Raw genomic sequence first — 19,150 nt, forward strand, 5'->3', positions numbered from 1 at the left:
GAGCCTGCTCCGCCATTTAATGCGATCATGGCTGATCCGATTACTCCACATTCCCGCCTGATCTGTATCCTAACTCCATCCACCTGTCTTGGCTCCATCTCCTTTTATACCCTTATCTAGCAAAACATCGAAGATAGGAGCAGGAGTAGGCCTCGGAGTCCACATCACGGAAGACCTCTCCTGGTCCCTCAATACCTCCTCTCTGGTGAAGAAGGCCCAGCAGCGCCTATATTTCCTAAGGAGGCTGAAGGGATGTAACCTGTCACCCCTGATCCTCTCTAACTTTTACCGCTGCACAATAGAGAGCATCCTGACAAACTGTATCACAGTATGGTATGGCAGCTGTAGCTACTATGACCGGAAAGCCCTGCAGCGGGTAGTCAAAACTGCCCAACGCATTACCGGCACCCGGCTACCGACCATAGAGCACATATACCAGAAACGCTGTTTACGGAGGTCACGGTCCATCATCAAAGACCCTACCCACCCCAGCCACAGTCTGTTCGCCCTCCTGCCATCTGGGAGACGCTACAGATGCATTCGCACCCGAACGACCAGATTTAGGAACAGCTTCTTTCCCAGGGCTGTCATCCTGCTGAACTCCACAAATAAACCCTAAAGCCTGCACATCTGTCAATGTACTTTATTATGGTTATGTTAATGTATTACAAGCCAAATGTATGTTGAATGTTTAAATGTCTTAATCTAAATGTACACTCTCGGGAGCCGCAAGCCTACATTTCGTTGTACTGCACTTGTGCACTAACAATGACAATAAAAGTTGATTTGATTTGAAATAGGAGCAGGAGTAGGCCATTCGGCCCTTCGAGCCTGCTCCGCCATTCAATGAGATCATGGCTGATCATCCAAATTCAGTACCCTGTTCCTCCCTTCTCCCCATATCCCTTGATCCCTTTAGCCTTAAGAAATATATCCAACTCCTTCTTGAATATATTTAATGAATTGGCCTCCACTGCCTTCTGTGGTAGAGAATTCCACAGGTTCACCACTCTCTGGGTGAAGAAATTCCTCCTCATCTCAGTCCTAAATGGCTTACCCCTTATCCTTAGACTGTGACCCCTGGTTCTGGACTCCCCGACCATCGGGAACATCCTTCCTGCATCTAGTCTGTCCAGTCCTGTTAGAAACAAAAGGATGGCTCTGGATGAAGTGTAACTTGTGCTGGCAGAATGAAAGACAGCTTCCTGACCTGCTGAGTTTCTCCAGCATTTTCTGTTTTTATTTAAGGAGATATTAGGACAGGTGACCAAAAGCTTGGTCAAAGAGGTCGGTTTTAAGGAGCGTCTTAAAGGAGGCGAGAGAGGTGGAGAGGTTTAGGGAGGGAATTGCACATCTTAGGGCCCAGGCAGCTGAAGGCACGGCCGCCAACGGTGGAGCGATGGATATCGAGGGGAGGGGTGGGGTGGGGGGGGGGATGCGCAAGAGGCCACAATTAGAGGAGCGCAGAGATCTCGGAGCATTGTGCGGCTGGAGGAGGTTACAGAGATAGGGAGGGGAGGGCGGGGTCCATGGAGGGATTTGAAAACAAGGATGGGGGAGAATTTTAAAATCGAGGCGATGCTTAACCGGGGAGCCAACGTGGGTCACCGAGCAACAGGGGCGACCGGGACTTGGTGCGAGTTAGGACACAGGGCAGCAGAGCTTTCAGTGCGCTGATGGTTGCGGTGGGTTCAAGCTGGGAGGCCGACCAGGGGAGCGTTGGAATAGTCGAGTCTAGAGGGGGACCAAGGCATGGACGAGGGTTGCTCGTGTGTATGGTGACGGTGAAACCGGGAGAATGGGGTGGTGACGGAGTAGCGGTGATACCGGGAGCTGCGCGCGTTGGGAGCTCGAGACTCGTTCACGGATTGCCGTCTTTCCCCCTCCCCCTCCCCCCCAGGAATGATGTTCAGCATCAACTTGGGATTTTCCGCGATGGACAACAAGGAAGGCAAGACAGCCGAGGAGAAAACCTACGCCCTGTTCATCGGAGACACGGTGCAGATAAACGAGGTAAGTGTCCCCGTTCCACCCCCCACCCACCCCCCAACTCCGGCCCCAGGGGCATCCGGCTCCCCTCACCTGGCGTGTGGAACTGAGCCAGCACACACACAGCAGGAAAGGCCCAGGCTCCATCCCCGGCCTGTGCCGACTGTGCTGATCCCAGTCACGGCGGGAGGTGATACTGGCTCCAGAATGGCCTTGCGCACCCGGGGGTCAGCTCCTGACCACTGGCAGACTGTGGGAGTGGGGTGGCGGTGTCTGACTCACTGCCCCATCAGGGACAGATAGATAGAGAGAGAGAGAGAGAGAGGACTCCTTTCATATCCTCCCGCCTGGCTCTGGGTCCGCAACCCAGGGAAAGAAAGAAAGACGTGCATTTCTAGAGCGCCTTTCACAACCACCGGACATCCCGAAGCGCTTCACAGCCAATGAAGTATTTTTGAGGTGTGGTCGCTGTTGTAATGTAGGAAAGGCGGCAGCCAATTTGCACACAGCAAGCTCCCACAAACAGCAATGTGACGACGGCCAGATCATCTGTTTTTTAGTGATGTTGATTGAGGGTTAAGTATCGGCCCCAGGACACCGGGGAGAACCCCCCTCCCCACTCTTCTTTGAAATAGTGCCGTGGGATTTTTACATCCCCCCCGAGAGAGCAGACGTGGCCTCGGTTTAACGTCTCATCTGAGAGGCGGCACCTCCAACAGTGCAGCTCTCCCTCAGTAGCCCCCTTCCAACAGTGCAGCGCTCCCTCAGTACTGCCCCTCCAACAGTGCAGCCCTCCCTCAGTAGCCCCCTTCCAACAGTGCAGCGCTCCCTCAGTACTGCCCCTCCAACAGTGCAGCCCTCCCTCAGTAGCCCCCTTCCAACAGTGCAGCGCTCCCTCAGTACTGCCCCTCCGACAGTGCAGCTCTCCCTCAGTAGCCCCCTTCCAACAGTGCGGCGCTCCCTCAGTACTGCCCCTCCAACAGTGCGGCGCTCCCTCAGTACTGCCCCTCCGACAGTGCGGCGCTCCCTCAGTACTGCCCCTCCGACAGTGCGGCGCTCCCTCAGTACTGCCCCTCCGACAGTGCGGCACTCCCTCAGTAGCCCCCTTCCAACAGTGCGGCGCTCCCTCAGTACTGCCCCTCCGACAGTGCGGCGCTCCCTCAGTACTGCCCCTCCGACAGCGCGGCGCTCCCTCAGTACTGCCCCTCCGACAGCGCGGCGCTCCCTCAGTACTGCCCCTCCGACAGTGCTGCACTCCCTCAGTACTGCCCCTCCCACAGTGCGGCGCTCCCTCAGTACTGCCCCTCCGACAGCGCGGCGCTCCCTCAGTACTGCCCCTCCGACAGTGCGGCGCTCCCTCAGTACTGCCCCTCCGACAGTGCTGCACTCCCTCAGTACTGCCCCTCCGACAGTGCGGCGCTCCCTCAGTACTGGCACTGGGAGTGTCGGCCTAGATTTTTGTGCTCAAGTGTCTGGAGTGGGACTTGAACCCACAACCTTCTGTCTCAGAGGCGAGAGTTGCCCACTGAACCACGGCTAACACTATAGCTGACATGAGGGAGGAGGGGTTTGACTGAGAAGAGGATAAGGGTTCCGCTGTGACGCCCTCTTTCACGGAGGAATTGCTGGCTGATGCTCACTGGGATCACCCCTTGGCTGAGTCACCAGAGGGAGCCCATGGGTCCCGGACCCCCAGCACTGGCAGGTTCAGGAGAGGAGAGGACTCATGTTCCTGTCGTAACTTTCTCTGCTGTTCCCCTGTAGGACGGACCAGCTTCCATCGTCACCGCTGTGAAGAAAAAAGTCAAAAACGTCGGGATCTTTCTGAAGGTGAGGGAGCTTTTTACTCTGTATCTCACCCCGTGTTGTATCTGCCCTGGGAGTGTTTGATGGGACAGTGTAGAGGGAGCTTTACTCTTTATCTCACCCCGTGTTGTATCTGCCCTGGGAGTGTTTGATGGGACAGTGTAGAGGGAGCTTTACTCTGTATCTAACCCGTGCTGTAACTGCCCTGGGAGTGTTTGGTGGGACAGTGTAGAGGGAGCTTTACTCTGTATCTAACCCGTGCTGTACCTGCCCTGGGAGTGTTTGATGGGACAGTGTAGAGGGAGCTTTACTCTGTATCTAACCCGTGCTGTACCTGCCCTAGGAGTGTTTGATGGGACAGTGTAGAGGGAGCTTTACTCTGTATCTAACCCGTGCTGTACCTGCCCTGGGAGTGTTTGATGGGGCAGTGTAGAGGGAGCTTTACTCTGTATCTAACCCGTGCTGTACCTGCCCTGGGAGTGTTTGATGGGACAGTGTAGAGGGAGCTTTACTCTGTATCTAACCCGTGCTGTTCCTGCCCTGGGAGTGTTTGATGGGACAGTGTAGAGGGAGCTTTACTCTGTATCTAACCCGTGCTGTACCTGCCCTGGGAGTGTTTGATGGGTCAGTGTAGAGGGAGCTTTACTCTGTATCTAACCTGTGCTGTACCTGCCCTGGGAGTGTTTGATGGGACAGTGTAGAGGGAGCTTTACTCTGTATCTAACCCGTGCTGTACCTGCCCTGGGAGTGTTTGATGGGACAGTGTAGAGGGAGCTTTACTCTGTATCTAACCCGTGCTGTACCTGCCCTGGGAGTGTTTGATGGGACAGTGTAGAGGGAGCTTTACTCTGTATCTAACCCCGTGTTGTACCTGTCCTGGGAGTGTTTGATGGGACAGTGTAGAGGGAGCTTTACTCTGTATCTAACCCGTGCTGTACCTGCCCTGGGAGTGTTTGATGGGACAGTGTAGAGGGAGCTTTACTCTGTATCTAACCCGTGCTGTACCGGCCCTGGGAGTGTTTGACGGGACAGTGTAGAGGGAGCTTTACTCTGTATCTAACCCGTGCTGTACCTGCCCTGGGAGTGTTTGATGGGATAGTGTAGAGGGAGCTTTACTCTGTATCTAACCCGTGCTGTACCTGCCCTGGGAGTGTTTGATGGGACAGTGTAGAGGGAGCTTTACTCTGTATCTAACCCCGTGTTGTATCTGCCCTGGGAGTGTTTGATGGGACAGTGTAGAGGGAGCTTTACTCTGTATCTAACCCGTGCTGTACCTGCCCTGGGAGTGTTTGATGGGACAGTGTAGAGGGTGCTTTACTCTGTATCTAACCCGTGCTGTCTCTGCCCTGGGAGTGTTTGACGGGAAAGTGTAGAGGGAGCTTTACTCTGTATCTAACCCGTGCTGTACCTGCCCTGGGAGTGTTTGATGGGACAGTGTAGAGGGAGCTTTACTCTGTATCTAACCCGTGCTGTACCTGCCCTGGGAGTGTTTGATGGGACAGTGTAGAGGGAGCTTTACTCTGTATCTAACCCTGTGCTGTACCTGCCCCGGGAGTGTTTGATGGGACAGTGTAGAGGGAGCTTTACTCTGTATCTAACCTGTGCTGAACCTGCCCTGGGAGTGTTTGATGGGACAGTGTAGAGGGAGCTTTACTCTGTATCTCACCCCGTGTTGTATCTGCCCTGGGAGTGTTTGATGGGACAGTGTAGAGGGAGCTTTACTCTGTATCTAACCCGTGCTGTACCTGCCCTGGGAGTGTTTGATGGGACAGTGTAGAGGGTGCTTTACTCTGTATCTAACCCGTGCTGTCTCTGCCCTGGGAGTGTTTGACGGGACAGTGTAGAGGGAGCTTTACTCTGTATCTAACCCGTGCTGTACCTGCCCTGGGAGTGTTTGATGGGACAGTGTAGAGGGAGCTTTACTCTGTATCTAACCCTCTGCTGTACCTGCCCTGGGAGTGTTTGATGGGACAGTGTAGGGGGAGCTTTACTGTGTATCTAACCCGTGCTGTACCTGCCCTGGGAGTGTTTGATGGGACAGTGTAGAGGGAGCTTTACTCTGTATCTAACCCCGTGCTGTCCCTGCCCTGGGAGTGTTTGATGGGACAGTGTAGAGGGAGCTTTACTCTGTATCTAACCCGTGCTGTACCTGCCCTGGGAGTGTTTGATGGGACAGTGTAGAGGGCGGTTTACTCTGTATCTAACCCGTGCTGTACCTGCCCTGGGAGTGTTTGATGGGACAGTGTAGAGGGAGCTTTACTCTGTATCTAACCCATGCTGTACCTGCCCTGGGAGTGTTTGATGGGACAGTGTAGAGGGAGCTTTACTCTGTATCTCACCCCGTGTTGTATCTGCCCTGGGAGTGTTTGACGGGACAGTGTAGAGGGAGCTTTACTCTGTATCTCACCCCGTGTTGTATCTGCCCTGGGAGTGTTTGACGGGACAGTGTAGAGGGAGCTTTACTCTGTATCTAACCCGTGCTGTACCTGCCCTGGGAGTGTTTGATGGGACAGTGTAGAGGGAGCTTTACTCTGTATCTAACCCTCTGCTGTACCTGCCCTGGGAGTGTTTGATGGGACAGTGTAGGGGGAGCTTTACTCTGTATCTAACCCCGTGCTGTCCCTGCCCTGGGAGTGTTTGATGGGACAGTGTAGAGGGAGCTTTACTCTGTATCTAACCCGTGCTGTACCTGCCCTGGGAGTGTTTGATGGGACAGTGTAGAGGGAGCTTTACTCTGTATCTAACCCGTGCTGTACCTGCCCTGGGAGTGTTTGATGGGACAGTGTAGAGGGAGCTTTACTCTGTATCTAACCCTTTGCTGTACCTGCCCCGGGAGTGTTTGATGGGACAGTGTAGAGGGAGCTTTACTCTGTATCTAACCTGTGCTGTACCTGCCCTGGGAGTGTTTGATGGGACAGTGTAGAGGGAGCTTTACTCTGTGTCTAACCCGTGCTGTACCTGCCCTGGGAGTGTTTGATGGGACAGTGTAGAGGGAGCTTTACTCTGTATCTAACCCATGCTGTACCTGCCCTGGGAGTGTTTGATGGGACAGTGTAGAGGGAGCTTTACTCTGTATCTAACCCGTGCTGTACCTGCCCTGGGAGTGTTTGATGGGACAGTGTAGAGGGAGCTTTACTCTGTATCTAACCCTGTGCTGTACCTGCCCCGGGAGTGTTTGATGGGACAGTGTAGAGGGAGCTTTACTCTGTATCTAACCCGTGCTGTACCTGCCCTGGGAGTGTTTGATGGGACAGTGTAGAGGGAGCTTTACTCTGTATCTAACCCTGTGCTGTACCTGCCCCGGGAGTGTTTGATGGGACAGTGTAGAGGGAGCTTTACTCTGTATCTAACCTGTGCTGAACCTGCCCTGGGAGTGTTTGATGGGACAGTGTAGAGGGAGCTTTACTCTGTATCTCACCCCGTGTTGTATCTGCCCTGGGAGTGTTTGATGGGACAGTGTAGAGGGAGCTTTACTCTGTATCTAACCCGTGCTGTACCTGCCCTGGGAGTGTTTGATGGGACAGTGTAGAGGGCGGTTTACTCTGTATCTAACCCGTGCTGTACCTGCCCTGGGAGTGTTTGATGGGACAGTGTAGAGGGAGCTTTACTCTGTATCTAACCCATGCTGTACCTGCCCTGGGAGTGTTTGATGGGACAGTGTAGAGGGAGCTTTACTCTGTATCTCACCCCGTGTTGTATCTGCCCTGGGAGTGTTTGACGGGACAGTGTAGAGGGAGCTTTACTCTGTATCTCACCCCGTGTTGTATCTGCCCTGGGAGTGTTTGACGGGACAGTGTAGAGGGAGCTTTACTCTGTATCTAACCCGTGCTGTACCTGCCCTGGGAGTGTTTGATGGGACAGTGTAGAGGGAGCTTTACTCTGTATCTAACCCTCTGCTGTACCTGCCCTGGGAGTGTTTGATGGGACAGTGTAGGGGGAGCTTTACTCTGTATCTAACCCCGTGCTGTCCCTGCCCTGGGAGTGTTTGATGGGACAGTGTAGAGGGAGCTTTACTCTGTATCTAACCCGTGCTGTACCTGCCCTGGGAGTGTTTGATGGGACAGTGTAGAGGGAGCTTTACTCTGTATCTAACCCGTGCTGTACCTGCCCTGGGAGTGTTTGATGGGACAGTGTAGAGGGAGCTTTACTCTGTATCTAACCCTTTGCTGTACCTGCCCCGGGAGTGTTTGATGGGACAGTGTAGAGGGAGCTTTACTCTGTATCTAACCTGTGCTGTACCTGCCCTGGGAGTGTTTGATGGGACAGTGTAGAGGGAGCTTTACTCTGTGTCTAACCCGTGCTGTACCTGCCCTGGGAGTGTTTGATGGGACAGTGTAGAGGGAGCTTTACTCTGTATCTAACCCATGCTGTACCTGCCCTGGGAGTGTTTGATGGGACAGTGTAGAGGGAGCTTTACTCTGTATCTAACCCGTGCTGTACCTGCCCTGGGAGTGTTTGATGGGACAGTGTAGAGGGAGCTTTACTCTGTATCTAACCCTGTGCTGTACCTGCCCCGGGAGTGTTTGATGGGACAGTGTAGAGGGAGCTTTACTCTGTATCTAACCTGTGCTGTACCTGCCCTGGGAGTGTTTGATGGGACAGTGTAGAGGGAGCTTTACTCTGTATCTAACCCGTGCTGTACCTGCCCTGGGAGTGTTTGATGGGACATTGTAGAGGGAGCTTTACTCTGTATCTGACCCCGTGCTGTACCTGCCCTGTGTGTGTTTGATGGGACAGTGTAGAGGGAGCTTTACTCTGTATCTAACCCATGCTGTACCTGCCCTGGGAGTGTTTGATGGGACAGTGTAGAGGGAGCTTTACTCTGTATCTAACCCGTGCTGTACCTGCCCTGGGGGTGTTTGATGGGACAGTGTATAGGGAGCTTTACTCTGTATCTAACCCGTGCTGTAGCTGCCCTGGGAGTGTTTGATGGGACAGTGTAGAGGGAGCTTTTCTCTGTATCTAACCCATGCTGTACCTGCCCTGGGAGTGTTTGATGAGACAGTGTAGAGGGAGCTTTACTCTGTATCCAACCCGTGCTGTACCTGCCCTGGGAGTGTTTGATGGGACAGTGTAGAGGGAGCTTTACTCTGTATCTAACCTGTGCTGTACCTGCCCTGGGAGTGTATGATGGGACAGTGCAGAGGGAGCTTTACTCTGTATCTAACCCCCATGCTGCTTTGTTGCAGAATGAAGATGAGGAAGAGGAGGATGAAGTGAAGGACGAGGCCGAAGATTTGCTGGGCCGAGGCGGAAAGGCCAGTCTCCTCACGGAGAGAACAAGGGTAAGTCCGTTCGCGATCTGTTCAGTCTCGTACTTTCAGCGCCATGTTTGATCATTGAGCGTTCGTTCCTTGATCGCTGTTGTACGTAACATTCGCGCCAGGCAATGACCATTTCCAACAAGCGAGCGTCTAACCACCACCCCTTGACATTCAACGGCATTACCATCGCCGAATCCCCAACCATCAATATCCTGGGGGTCACCATTGACCAGAAACTTAACTGGACCAGCCGCATAAATACTGTGGCTACAAGAGCAGGTCAGAGGCTGGGTATTTTGCGGCGAGTGTCTCACCTCCTGACTCCCCAAAGCCTTTCCACCATCTACAAGGCACAAGTAAGGAGTGTGATGGAATACTCTCCACTTGCCTGGATGAGTGCAGCTCCAACAACACTCAAGAAGCTCGGCACCATCCAGGACAAAGCAGCCCGCTTGATTGGCACCCCATCCACCACCTTAAACATTCACTCCCTCCACCACCGGCGCACCGTGGCTGCAGTGTGTACCATCTACAAGATGCACTGCAGCAACTCGCCAAGGCTTCTTCGGCCGCACCTCCCAAACCCGCGACCTCTTCCACCTAGAAGGACAAGGGCAGCAGACGCATGGGAACACCACCACCTCCAAGTTCCCCTCCAAGTCACACACCATCCTGACTTGGAAATATATCGGCCGATCCTTCATCTTCGCTGGGTCAAAATCCTGGAACTCCCTCCCTAACAGCACTGTGGGAGTACCTTCACCAGACGGACTGCAGCGGTTCAAGAAGGCGGCTCACCACCACCTTCTCAAGGGCAACTAGCGATGGGCAATAAATGCCGGCCTTGCCAGCAACGCCCACATCCTGAGTGAAATTTTTTTTTTAAACCTCATCATGGACACAAGTTTGTTCCGATATCCCGGGAAGGTTACCAGACCTTTATTCACACCCCTCCTCCCCCTACATCGAATTGTTGCTTCCTCGCGCTGCTTCTCATTCCAGAAACAGAACGATTCTGTGTTGAAGAAACATAGAAGCTAGGAGCAGGAGTCGGCCATTCGGCCCCTCGAGCCCACTCCGCCATTCAATGAGATCATGGCTGATCATCCAAATTCAGTACCCTGTCCCTGCCTTCTCCCCATATCCCTTGATCCCTTTAGCCTTAAGAAATATATCCAACTCCTTCTTGAATATATTTAATGAATTGGCCTCCACTGCCTTCTGTGGTAGAGAATTCCACAGGTTCACCACTCTCTGGGTGAAGAAATTCCTCCTCATCTCTGTCCTAAATGGCTTACCCCTTATCCTTAGACTGTGACCTCTGGTTCTGGACTCCCCGACCATCAGGAACATCCTTCCTGCATCTAGTCTGTCCAGTCCTGTTAGAATTTTATAAGTTTCAATGAGATCCCCTCTCATTCTTCTAAACTCCAGCGAGTATAAGCCCAATCGACCCAATCTCTCCTCATACGTCATTCCTGCCATCCCAGGTATCAGTCTGTTGAATCGTCACTGAACTCCCTCCATGGCAAGAACATCCTTCCTCAGATAAGGCGACCAAAACTGCGCACAGTACTCAAGGTGCGGTCTCACCAAGGCCCTGTACAACTGCAGCAAGACATCCTTGTTCCTGTGCTCGGGGTCACGGAGCTGCAGCCTGAAATTTTCAAGCCACGAACTACTGCTCTCTCTCAAATCCCATGCCGCCTCTCCCCGACCAGAACTAGGGTCCCTAAATGCAAGGTAGTCGCCAATAGGGAATTGAAGAGAAACTTCTTTACCCAGAGAGTGGTGAGAATGTGGCACTCGCTACCACAGGGAGTGATTGAGGCAAATAGCGTGGATGCATTTAAGATGCGGAGAGGCTGTTTTCCCTTGGCTGGACAGTCTAGAGCTAGGGGTCACAGTCTCGGGATAAGGGCTCGGCCATTTAGGACGGAAAGGAAAATTTCTTCACTCAGAATGGTGAATCTCTGGATTTATTTACCCCAGAGGGCTGTGGTTGCTGAGTCTTTGAGTATATTCAAGGCTGAGACAGGTAGATTTTTGGACTCTCGGGGAATCGAGGGTTATGGAGATCGGGGGGGAAAGTGGAGTTGAGGTCGAAGATCAGCCATGATCTTATTGAATGGCGTAGCAGGCTCGAGGGGCCGTATGGCCTACTCCTGCTCCTAATTCTTATGTTAAGGGGAAGCTATATAAACACATGAGGGAGGAAGGAATAGAGGGATATGCTGATAAGGTGAGATGACGAGGGGTGGGAGGAGGCTCGTTTGGAGCATGGACCCGTTGGGCCGAGCGGCCTGTTTCCGTGCTGTACATTCGACGGAATTCTGTGATCTTTCACGCTGGTTTATTTTGTCCCTTGTCCTCACCGCCCGTCGCTCTCCCTCTCTCTCCCCCCCCCCCACAGAATGAGATGACTTCGGAGGAGAAGCGACGCACCCACCAGCGGGAACTGGCTCATCAGCTCAACGAGGAGGCCAAGCGGAGACTGACGGAGAACCGCGGCGAGCAGCAGACCCAGAAGTAAGAGCTCGTCCTTTCTCCCAGATAGTTCGAGGGTCGCGCGGAGCGGCAACTTGCCCAGGCTCTTCACGTGCAGGGTAGTGGAAATCTGAAACACCCTTTCCCCCAAAAGGCTGTGGATGCTGGGGGTCACTTGGAGCTTTCAATACTGGTTGGGTCAGGGCATCAAGAGATGTGGAACAATGGCGGGTGAATGGGGTTGAGGTACAGATCAGCCGTGATCTGATTGAATGGCGGAATGGACTGGAGGGGCTGAATGGCCTCCCCCTGTAACTGTGTAACAGGCTTGAGGGGCTGAATGGCCTCCTCCTGTTCCTGTGTAACGGGCTCGATGGGGCTGAATGGCCTCCTGTTCCTGTGTAACAGGCTCGAGGGGCTGAATGGCCTCCTCCTGTTCCTGTGTAACAGGCTCGAGGGGCTGAATGGCCTCCTGTTCCTGTGAAGCAGGCTCGCGGGGCTGAACGGCCTCCTCCTGTTCCTGTGTAACAGGCTCGAGGGGCTGAACGGCCTCCTCCTGTTCCTGTGTAACAGGCTTGAGGGGCTGAATGGCCTCCTCCTGTTCCTGTGAAACAGGCTCGAGGGGCTGAATGGCCTCCTGTTCCTGTGAAGCAGGCTCGCGGGGCTGAACGGCCTCCTCCTGTTCCTGTGTAACAGGCTCGAGGGGCTGAACGGCCTCCTCCTGTTCCTGTGTAACAGGGTCGAGGGGCTGAATGGCCTCCTCCCGTTCCTGTGTAACGGGCTCGAGGGGCTGAACGGCCTCCTCCTGTTCCTGTGTAACAGGCTCGAGGGGCTGAACGGCCGCCTCCTCTTCCTGTGTAACAGGCTCGAGGGGCTGAATGGCCTCCTCCTGTTCCTGTGTAACAGGCTCGAGGGGCTGAACGGCCTCCTCCTGTTCCTGTGTAACAGGCTCGAGGGGCTGAACGGCCTCCTCCTCTTCCTGTGTTCCTATATCGGCCATTCCTTCATCGTCGCTGGGTCAGAAACTCCAGACCCTAACAGCACTGCGGGAGCACCTTCACCTCAAGTGACTGCAGCGGTTCCAGGAAAAGGCCCACCAATACCTTCTCAAGGGGGCAACTAGCAGGGGCGGGCAATAAATGTCGGCTCTGCCCGCAAAGCCCACATCCCGAGAGCTGCTGCTCTGACCCTGGTTTAGTTTAATTCGCCTCCTCCTTGGTATTGGGGGTGGGAGGCACGCAAGACCTGACCTTTGATCGATTATGTATTTGTTATTCCTTCCGCAGGGCTCGCAAGTCGCGCGACTCGTACAAGAACTCGTCTCAGATGCCGAAGGAATCAGACATTCGGGCCATGAAGATCTATATCGACAAAAAGTATGAGACCGTCATCCTTCCCGTATTTGGCATCGCCACCCCATTCCACATCGCTACCATCAAGGTACGTCCGCCCGTCCATCCCTTTGTTGTCCTACGTGTTCGCGCGTCCATGGTGGAGCCTTGGCCCCCCCCCCCCCCCAAGGCCACTTTACATTGTCGTTAAGTAAACACAGCCCCTTGGGTCAGTCAGAGATCAATTGCTCCAAAGTGTCGCGTTCTCCGACTGACCGATGGGGGAATGGAGGGGACTGGCACAGACTCTACAGTCCATACAGCTGGTACCAAAAAAATCAATCCCACTCGGTCACCCGCTGCCGATTAAACGATGTTCCCGCTTGTGCGGTAAGGGTGTGGGAGGTCCTGTTCCCGGTGTTTGCCCTCGTTCGATCGGTGCGGGAGGTCCTGTTCCCGGTGTTTGCCCTCATGTGGTCAGGGTTCGGTCGGTGCGGGAGGTCCTGTTCCCGGTCTTTGCCCTCGTGTGGTCAGGGTGCGGGAGGTCCTGTTCCTGGTGTTTGTCCACCTGTGGTCAGGGATCGGTCGGCGCAGGGGGTCCTGTTCCCGGTGTTTGTCCTCGTGCGGTCAGGGTGCGGGAGGTCCTGTTCCCGGTGTTTGCCAGTGATGAGATGCCATGCTAATACCGATGCACCAGGCTGTGTCTCGTGATCCGGCTCTGGGTGTGTGTGAGTTAAACTCACCTTCTCGACACGGTGTGTGGAGACCTGAGGTAAAATACCATCGGGACATGAACAGTACCTGGGATGAGGGACTTCAGCTATGTGGGGAAGCTGGGATTGTTCTCCTTAGCTCAGACGAGATTAAGGGGAGATTTAATAGAGGTGTTCAAAATTGAAGAATTTTTGACAGAGTAAATAACGAGGGCCTGTTTCCACTGAGAGGAGGGTCGGTAACCAGAGGAGACAGACATTTGGCAAAAGAACCAAGATGGAGATGTAGAGAAATATTTTGTGTGGGGGGTTAGGCGGGGCTGGGGGGGTGCCGTGTATATATACCATAGTCACTCGTAAAACCAATGGGGAATTCAGGAGAAACTTCTTTACCCAGGGAGTGGTTGGTATGTGGAACTGGCTCCCACAAGGCGTAGTTAAGGCGAACAGCGTAGATGCGTTTAAGGGGAAACTAGATAAACACGTGAGGGAGAATGGAAGGGAAGGATATGTTGATGAGGTGAGATGAAGTATGGCTGGAGGAGGCTCGAGTGGCGCTTAAACAGACCTCTTGAGTCGTCCCTCAATGGGTGAATTGCCTACACCCCCCCCATGACGTAAGAAAACTACTAGGCACTTGGTCTAAGCGTTAAGCAAAGCTTTAATCAACTGTTTTACAACATGGAGGTCTAGTTGTCATAGAGTTATACAGCACGGATAGAGGCCCTTCGGCCCATCGTGTCCGCGCCGGCCATCAAGCCCTGTCTAATCTAATCCCATATTCCAGCATTTGGTCCGTAGCCTTGTATTCTGTGGCATTTCAAGTGCTCATCCAAATGCTTCTTAAATGTTGTGAGGGTTCCTGCCTCTACAACCCTTTCAGGCAGTGAGTTCCAGACTCCAACCACCCTCTGGGTGAAAAAGTTCTTTCTCAAATCCCCTCTAAACCTCCCGCCCTTTACCTTGAATCTATGCCCCCTAGTTATTGACCCTTCTACTAAGGGAAAAAGCTCCTTAGTATCCATCCTATCTATGCCCCTCATAATTTTGTACACCTCAATCATGTCCCCCCTCAGCCTCCTCTGCTCCAAGGAAAACAAACCCAATCTGCCCAGTCTCTCTTCATAGCTGAAGCGCTCCAGCCCTGGTAACATCCTGGTGAACCTCCTCTGCACCCTCTCTAACGCGATCACATCCTTCCTGTAGTGTGGCGACCAGAACTGCACACAGTATTCCAGCTGTGGCCTAACCAGTGTTTTATACAGCTCCATCATAACCTCCTTGCTCTTATATTCTATGCCTCGGCTAATGAAGGCAAGTATCCCATATGCCTTTTTTACCACCTGTTCCGCCGCCTTCAGGGATCTGTGTACTTGCACACCCAGATCCCTCTGACCCTCCGTCTTGCCTAGGGTCTTACCATTCATTGTGTATTCCCTTGCCTTGTTAGTCCTCCAAAATGCATCACCTCGCACTTTTCCGGGTTAAATTCCATTTGCCACTGTTCCGCCCATCTGACCAACCCATCTATATCGTCCTGCAGACTGAGACTACCCTCCTCGCTATTTACCACCCTAGCAATTTTTGTATCATCCGCGAACTTACTGATCATACCTTTTACATTCATATCCAAGTCATTAATGTAGACCACAAACAGCAAGGGACCCAGCACCGATCCCTGTGGTACCCCACTGGCCACAGGCTTCCAGTCACAAAAACAACCTTCGACCATCACCCTCTGCCTTCTGCCACTAAGCCAGTTTTGTATCCAATGTGCCAAGGCACCCTGGGTTCCATGGGCTCTTACCTTCTTGACCAGTCTCCTGTGCGGGACTTTATCGAAGGCCTTACTGAAATCCATGTATACCACATCCACTGCGTTACCCTCATCCACACACCTAGTCACCCCCTCAAAAAATTCAATCAAATTAGTCAGACATGATCTTCCCTTGACAAAGCCATGTTGACTATCCCTGATTAATCCTTGCCTCTCCAAGTGGAGACAAATTTTGTCCCTCAGAATTTTTTCCAATAATTTACCTACCACTGATGTTAGGCTCACTGGCCTGTAGTTCCCCGGTTTTTCCCTACTTCCCTTCTTGAATAATGGTACTACATTAGCGGTTCTCCAGTCCTCTGGCACATCCCCTGTGGCCAGAGAGGTCCTGAATATATGTGTTAGAGCCCCCGCAATCTCTTCCTTTGCCTCACCCAGCAGCCTGGGATACATTTCATCCGGGCCTGGGGATTTATCCATTTTTAGGCCTGCTAAAACCGCCAATACCTCCTCCCTCTCGATGTTAATGTGTTCGAGCATATCACAGTCCCCCCGCCCTATTTCTATGTCTACATCGTCCTTCTCCATAGTGAAAACAGTTGTGTCCTTCACTAGTTCCTGTTAATGTCCTGCGCAAGCTGGGCCCGTGCCCGAGTATTTATACTCTCCCTGGACAGCACCACCCGCAGGCCGCTCAGTATTATTTCATAAGTCCTTCATTCATGAATGACTGACTGAGTCATGTCACCCCACACAGCAGGAAAGCTCCATCCCCTGGCCTGTGCTGAGTGAGCCGGTCCTAGCCAGGGCAGGCGGTAGAGGGAGGGGGGTCCAATTGGCCTGAACACCCCAGGGTGGCACTGAACTGATGGGGTACCAGTGGTTGCTGCTGTGAGAGGGCAGGGTGTGAGGTGCAGACAGGACGAGAGGTTGGACCGTGATGGACGTCCAGTATCCAGCCCCTTGGGGTGAGGTGGTCGGAAGGTCCCCCTGTGGGAGCCAGATGGGAGGGGTGGGGGGATGTTTGATCGAACCTCACTCTGCATTCTGTTTGCCCCTCCATAGAACATCAGTACGTCGGTGGAAGGGGATTACACCTACCTCCGCATCAACTTCTACTGTCCCGGCAGCGCCCTGGGGCGAAACGAGGGCAACCTCTTCCCCAATCCCGAGGCCACCTTCGTTAAGGAGATGTAAGTATGGTGTTGGGGGGGCGGGGGGGGACACACACACATCACATGCTCTGTGTCGCGCTATCCGTCGTGAGCTCCCCGCCGTGCGCTACCCAGAATGGTACCAGGGATGAGGGGTCTTCAGTTCTGTGGAGAGACTGGAGAAGCTGAATCAGGCAGATGCAATGTAACGTGGATAAATGCGAGGTTATCCACTTTGGTGGCAAAAACAGGAAGGCAGATTATTATCTGAATGGCAATAGATTGGGAGAAGGGGAAGTGCAACAAGACCTGGGTGTTCTTGTGCACCAGTCGCTGAAGGTAAGCATGCAGGTGCAGCAGGCGGTTAAGAAGGCAAATGGTATGTTGGCCTTCGTAGCGAGAGGGTTCGAGTACAGGAACAAGGATGTCTTGCTACAGTTGTGCAGGGCCTTGGTGAGACCACACCTTGAGTATTGTGTGCAGTTTTAGTCGCCTTATCTGAGGAAGGATGTTCTTGCCATGGAGGGAGTGCAGCGAAGATTCACCAGACTGGTACCTGGGATGGCAGGAATGACGTATGAGGAGAGATTGGGTCGATTGGGCTTGTACTCGCTGGAGTTTAGAAGAATGAGAGGGGATCTCATTGAAACTTATGAAATTCTAACAGGACTAGACAGACTAGATGCAGGAAGGATGTTCCCGATGGTCGGGGAGTCCAGAACCAGGGGTCACAGTCTAAGGATAAGGGGTAAGCCATTTAGGACAGAGATGAGGAGGAATTTCTTCACCCAGAGAGTGGTGAACCTGTGGAACTCTCTACCACAGAAGGCAGTTGAGGCCAATTCATTAAATATATTCAAGAAGGAGTTGGATATATTTCATAATCATCATCATTGTAATAATCAACTTTTATTGTCATTGTTAGTGCACATGTGCAGTACAACGAAATGTAGGCTTGCGGCTCCCGAGAGTGTACATTTAGATTAAGACATTTAAACATTCAACATACATTTGGCTTGTAATACATTAACATAAACATAACCATAATAAAGTGCATTGGCAGATGTGCAGGCTTCAGAGTTTATTTGTGGAGTTCAGTAGGATGACAGCCCTGGGAAAGAAGCTGTTCCTAAATCTGGTCGTTCGGGTGCGAATGCATCTGCAGCGTCTCCCAGATGGCAGGAGGGCGAACAGACTGTGGCTGGGGTGGGTAGGGTCTTTGATGATGGACCGTGACCTCCGTAAACAGCGTTTCTGGTATATGTGCTCTATGGTCGGTAGCCGGGTGCCGGTAATGCGTTGGGCAGTTTTGACTACCCGCTGCAGGGCTTTCCGGTCATAGTAGCTACAGCTGCCATACCATACTGTGATACAGTTCGTCAGGATGCTCTCTATAGTGCAGCGGTAAAAGTTAGAGAGGATCAGGGGTGACAGGTTACATCCCTTCAGCCTCCTTAGGAAATATAGCCGCTGCTGGGCCTTCTTCACCAGAGAGGAGGTATTGAGGGACCAGGAGAGGTCTTCCGTGATGTGGACTCCGAGGAACTTAAAGCTGTCCACCCTTTCCACCACAGCCCCATTGATGTGGATGGGGGTGTGACTTCCGCCTTTAGACTTCCTGAAGTCCACAATGATTTCTTTGGTTTTCTTGATGTTAAGGGCCAGGTTGTTATCGGCGCACCACTTCACGAGATGCTGGACCTCCTCCCTGTAGGCTGACTCATCGTTGTTGGTGATCTGGCCTACTACCGTGGTATCATCCGCAAACTTGATGATGGTGTTGGAACCATGAACAGCCACACAGTCGTGGGTGAAGAGGGAGTAGAGGAGGGGGCTCAGCACACATCCTTGTGGGGCCCCCGTGTTCAGGGTCGGGGGGGGAGGTGTGGTTACCTAATTTGAGGCTAAAGGGATCCAGGGATATGGGGAGAAGGCAGGGACAGGGTACTGAATTTGGATGATCAGCCATGATCTCATTAAATGGCGGAACAGGCTCAAGGGGCCGAATGGCCTACTCCTGCTCCTATCTTCTGTGTTTCTATGTTCTCCTTAGAGCAGAGAAGGTTAATGGGGGATTTACCAGAATGGTACCAGGGATGAGGGACTTCAGTTACGTGGAGAGACTGGAGAAGCTGGGGTTGTTCTCCTTAGAGCACAGAAGGTTAAGGGGAGATTGACCAGAATGGTACCAGGGATGAGGGACTTCAGTGATGTGGAGAGACTGGAGAAGCTGGGATTGTTCTCCTTAGAGCAGAGAAGGTTAAGGGGAGATTGACCAGAATGGTACCAGGGATGAGGGACTTCAGTTACGTGGAGAGACTGGAGAAGCTGGGATTGTTCTCCTTGGAGCAGAGAAGGTTAAGAGGAGATTGACCAGAATGGTACCAGGGATGAGGGACTTCAGTTATGTGGAGAGACTGGAGAAGCTGGGATTGTTCTCCTTAGAGCAGAGAAGGTTAAGGGGAGATTGACCAGAATGGTACCGGGGATGAGGGACTTCAGTTATGTGGAGAGACTGGAGAAGCTGGGGTTGTTCTCCTTAGAGCAGAGAAGGTTAAGGGGAGATTGACCAGAATGGTACCAGGGATGAGGGACTTCAGTTACGTGGAGAGACTGGAGAAGCTGGGGT

At 52.9% G+C, this 19,150-nt stretch overlaps 1 protein-coding gene and 1 non-coding gene across 2 annotated transcripts in view; both read left to right on the plus strand.

Moving 5' to 3' along the window:
* Positions 1–19,150, plus strand: part of supt16h (SPT16 homolog, facilitates chromatin remodeling subunit) — a 107,057-nt gene that overhangs the window by 58,378 nt on the left and 29,529 nt on the right. The window contains exons 9-14 of the mRNA XM_085984291.1: positions 1,901–2,013; positions 3,754–3,819; positions 8,985–9,080; positions 11,473–11,588; positions 12,833–12,986; positions 16,433–16,560. Coding sequence (XP_085840417.1) covers positions 1,901–2,013; positions 3,754–3,819; positions 8,985–9,080; positions 11,473–11,588; positions 12,833–12,986; positions 16,433–16,560 — 673 coding nt within the window. The remainder of the gene's footprint in view (positions 1–1,900; positions 2,014–3,753; positions 3,820–8,984; positions 9,081–11,472; positions 11,589–12,832; positions 12,987–16,432; positions 16,561–19,150) is intronic.
* Positions 13,536–13,653, plus strand: LOC147118192 (small nucleolar RNA U6-53/MBII-28). The gene has a single exon (XR_015078258.1). It is a non-coding gene; the product is annotated as a small nucleolar RNA U6-53/MBII-28 (small nucleolar RNA).

This window comes from Somniosus microcephalus, chromosome 4 (genome assembly GCF_052327205.1).
Source record: "Somniosus microcephalus isolate GS21.2 chromosome 4, FLI_Smic_1.0, whole genome shotgun sequence".
In the NCBI taxonomy this organism is placed as follows: domain Eukaryota; kingdom Metazoa; phylum Chordata; class Chondrichthyes; order Squaliformes; family Somniosidae; genus Somniosus; species Somniosus microcephalus.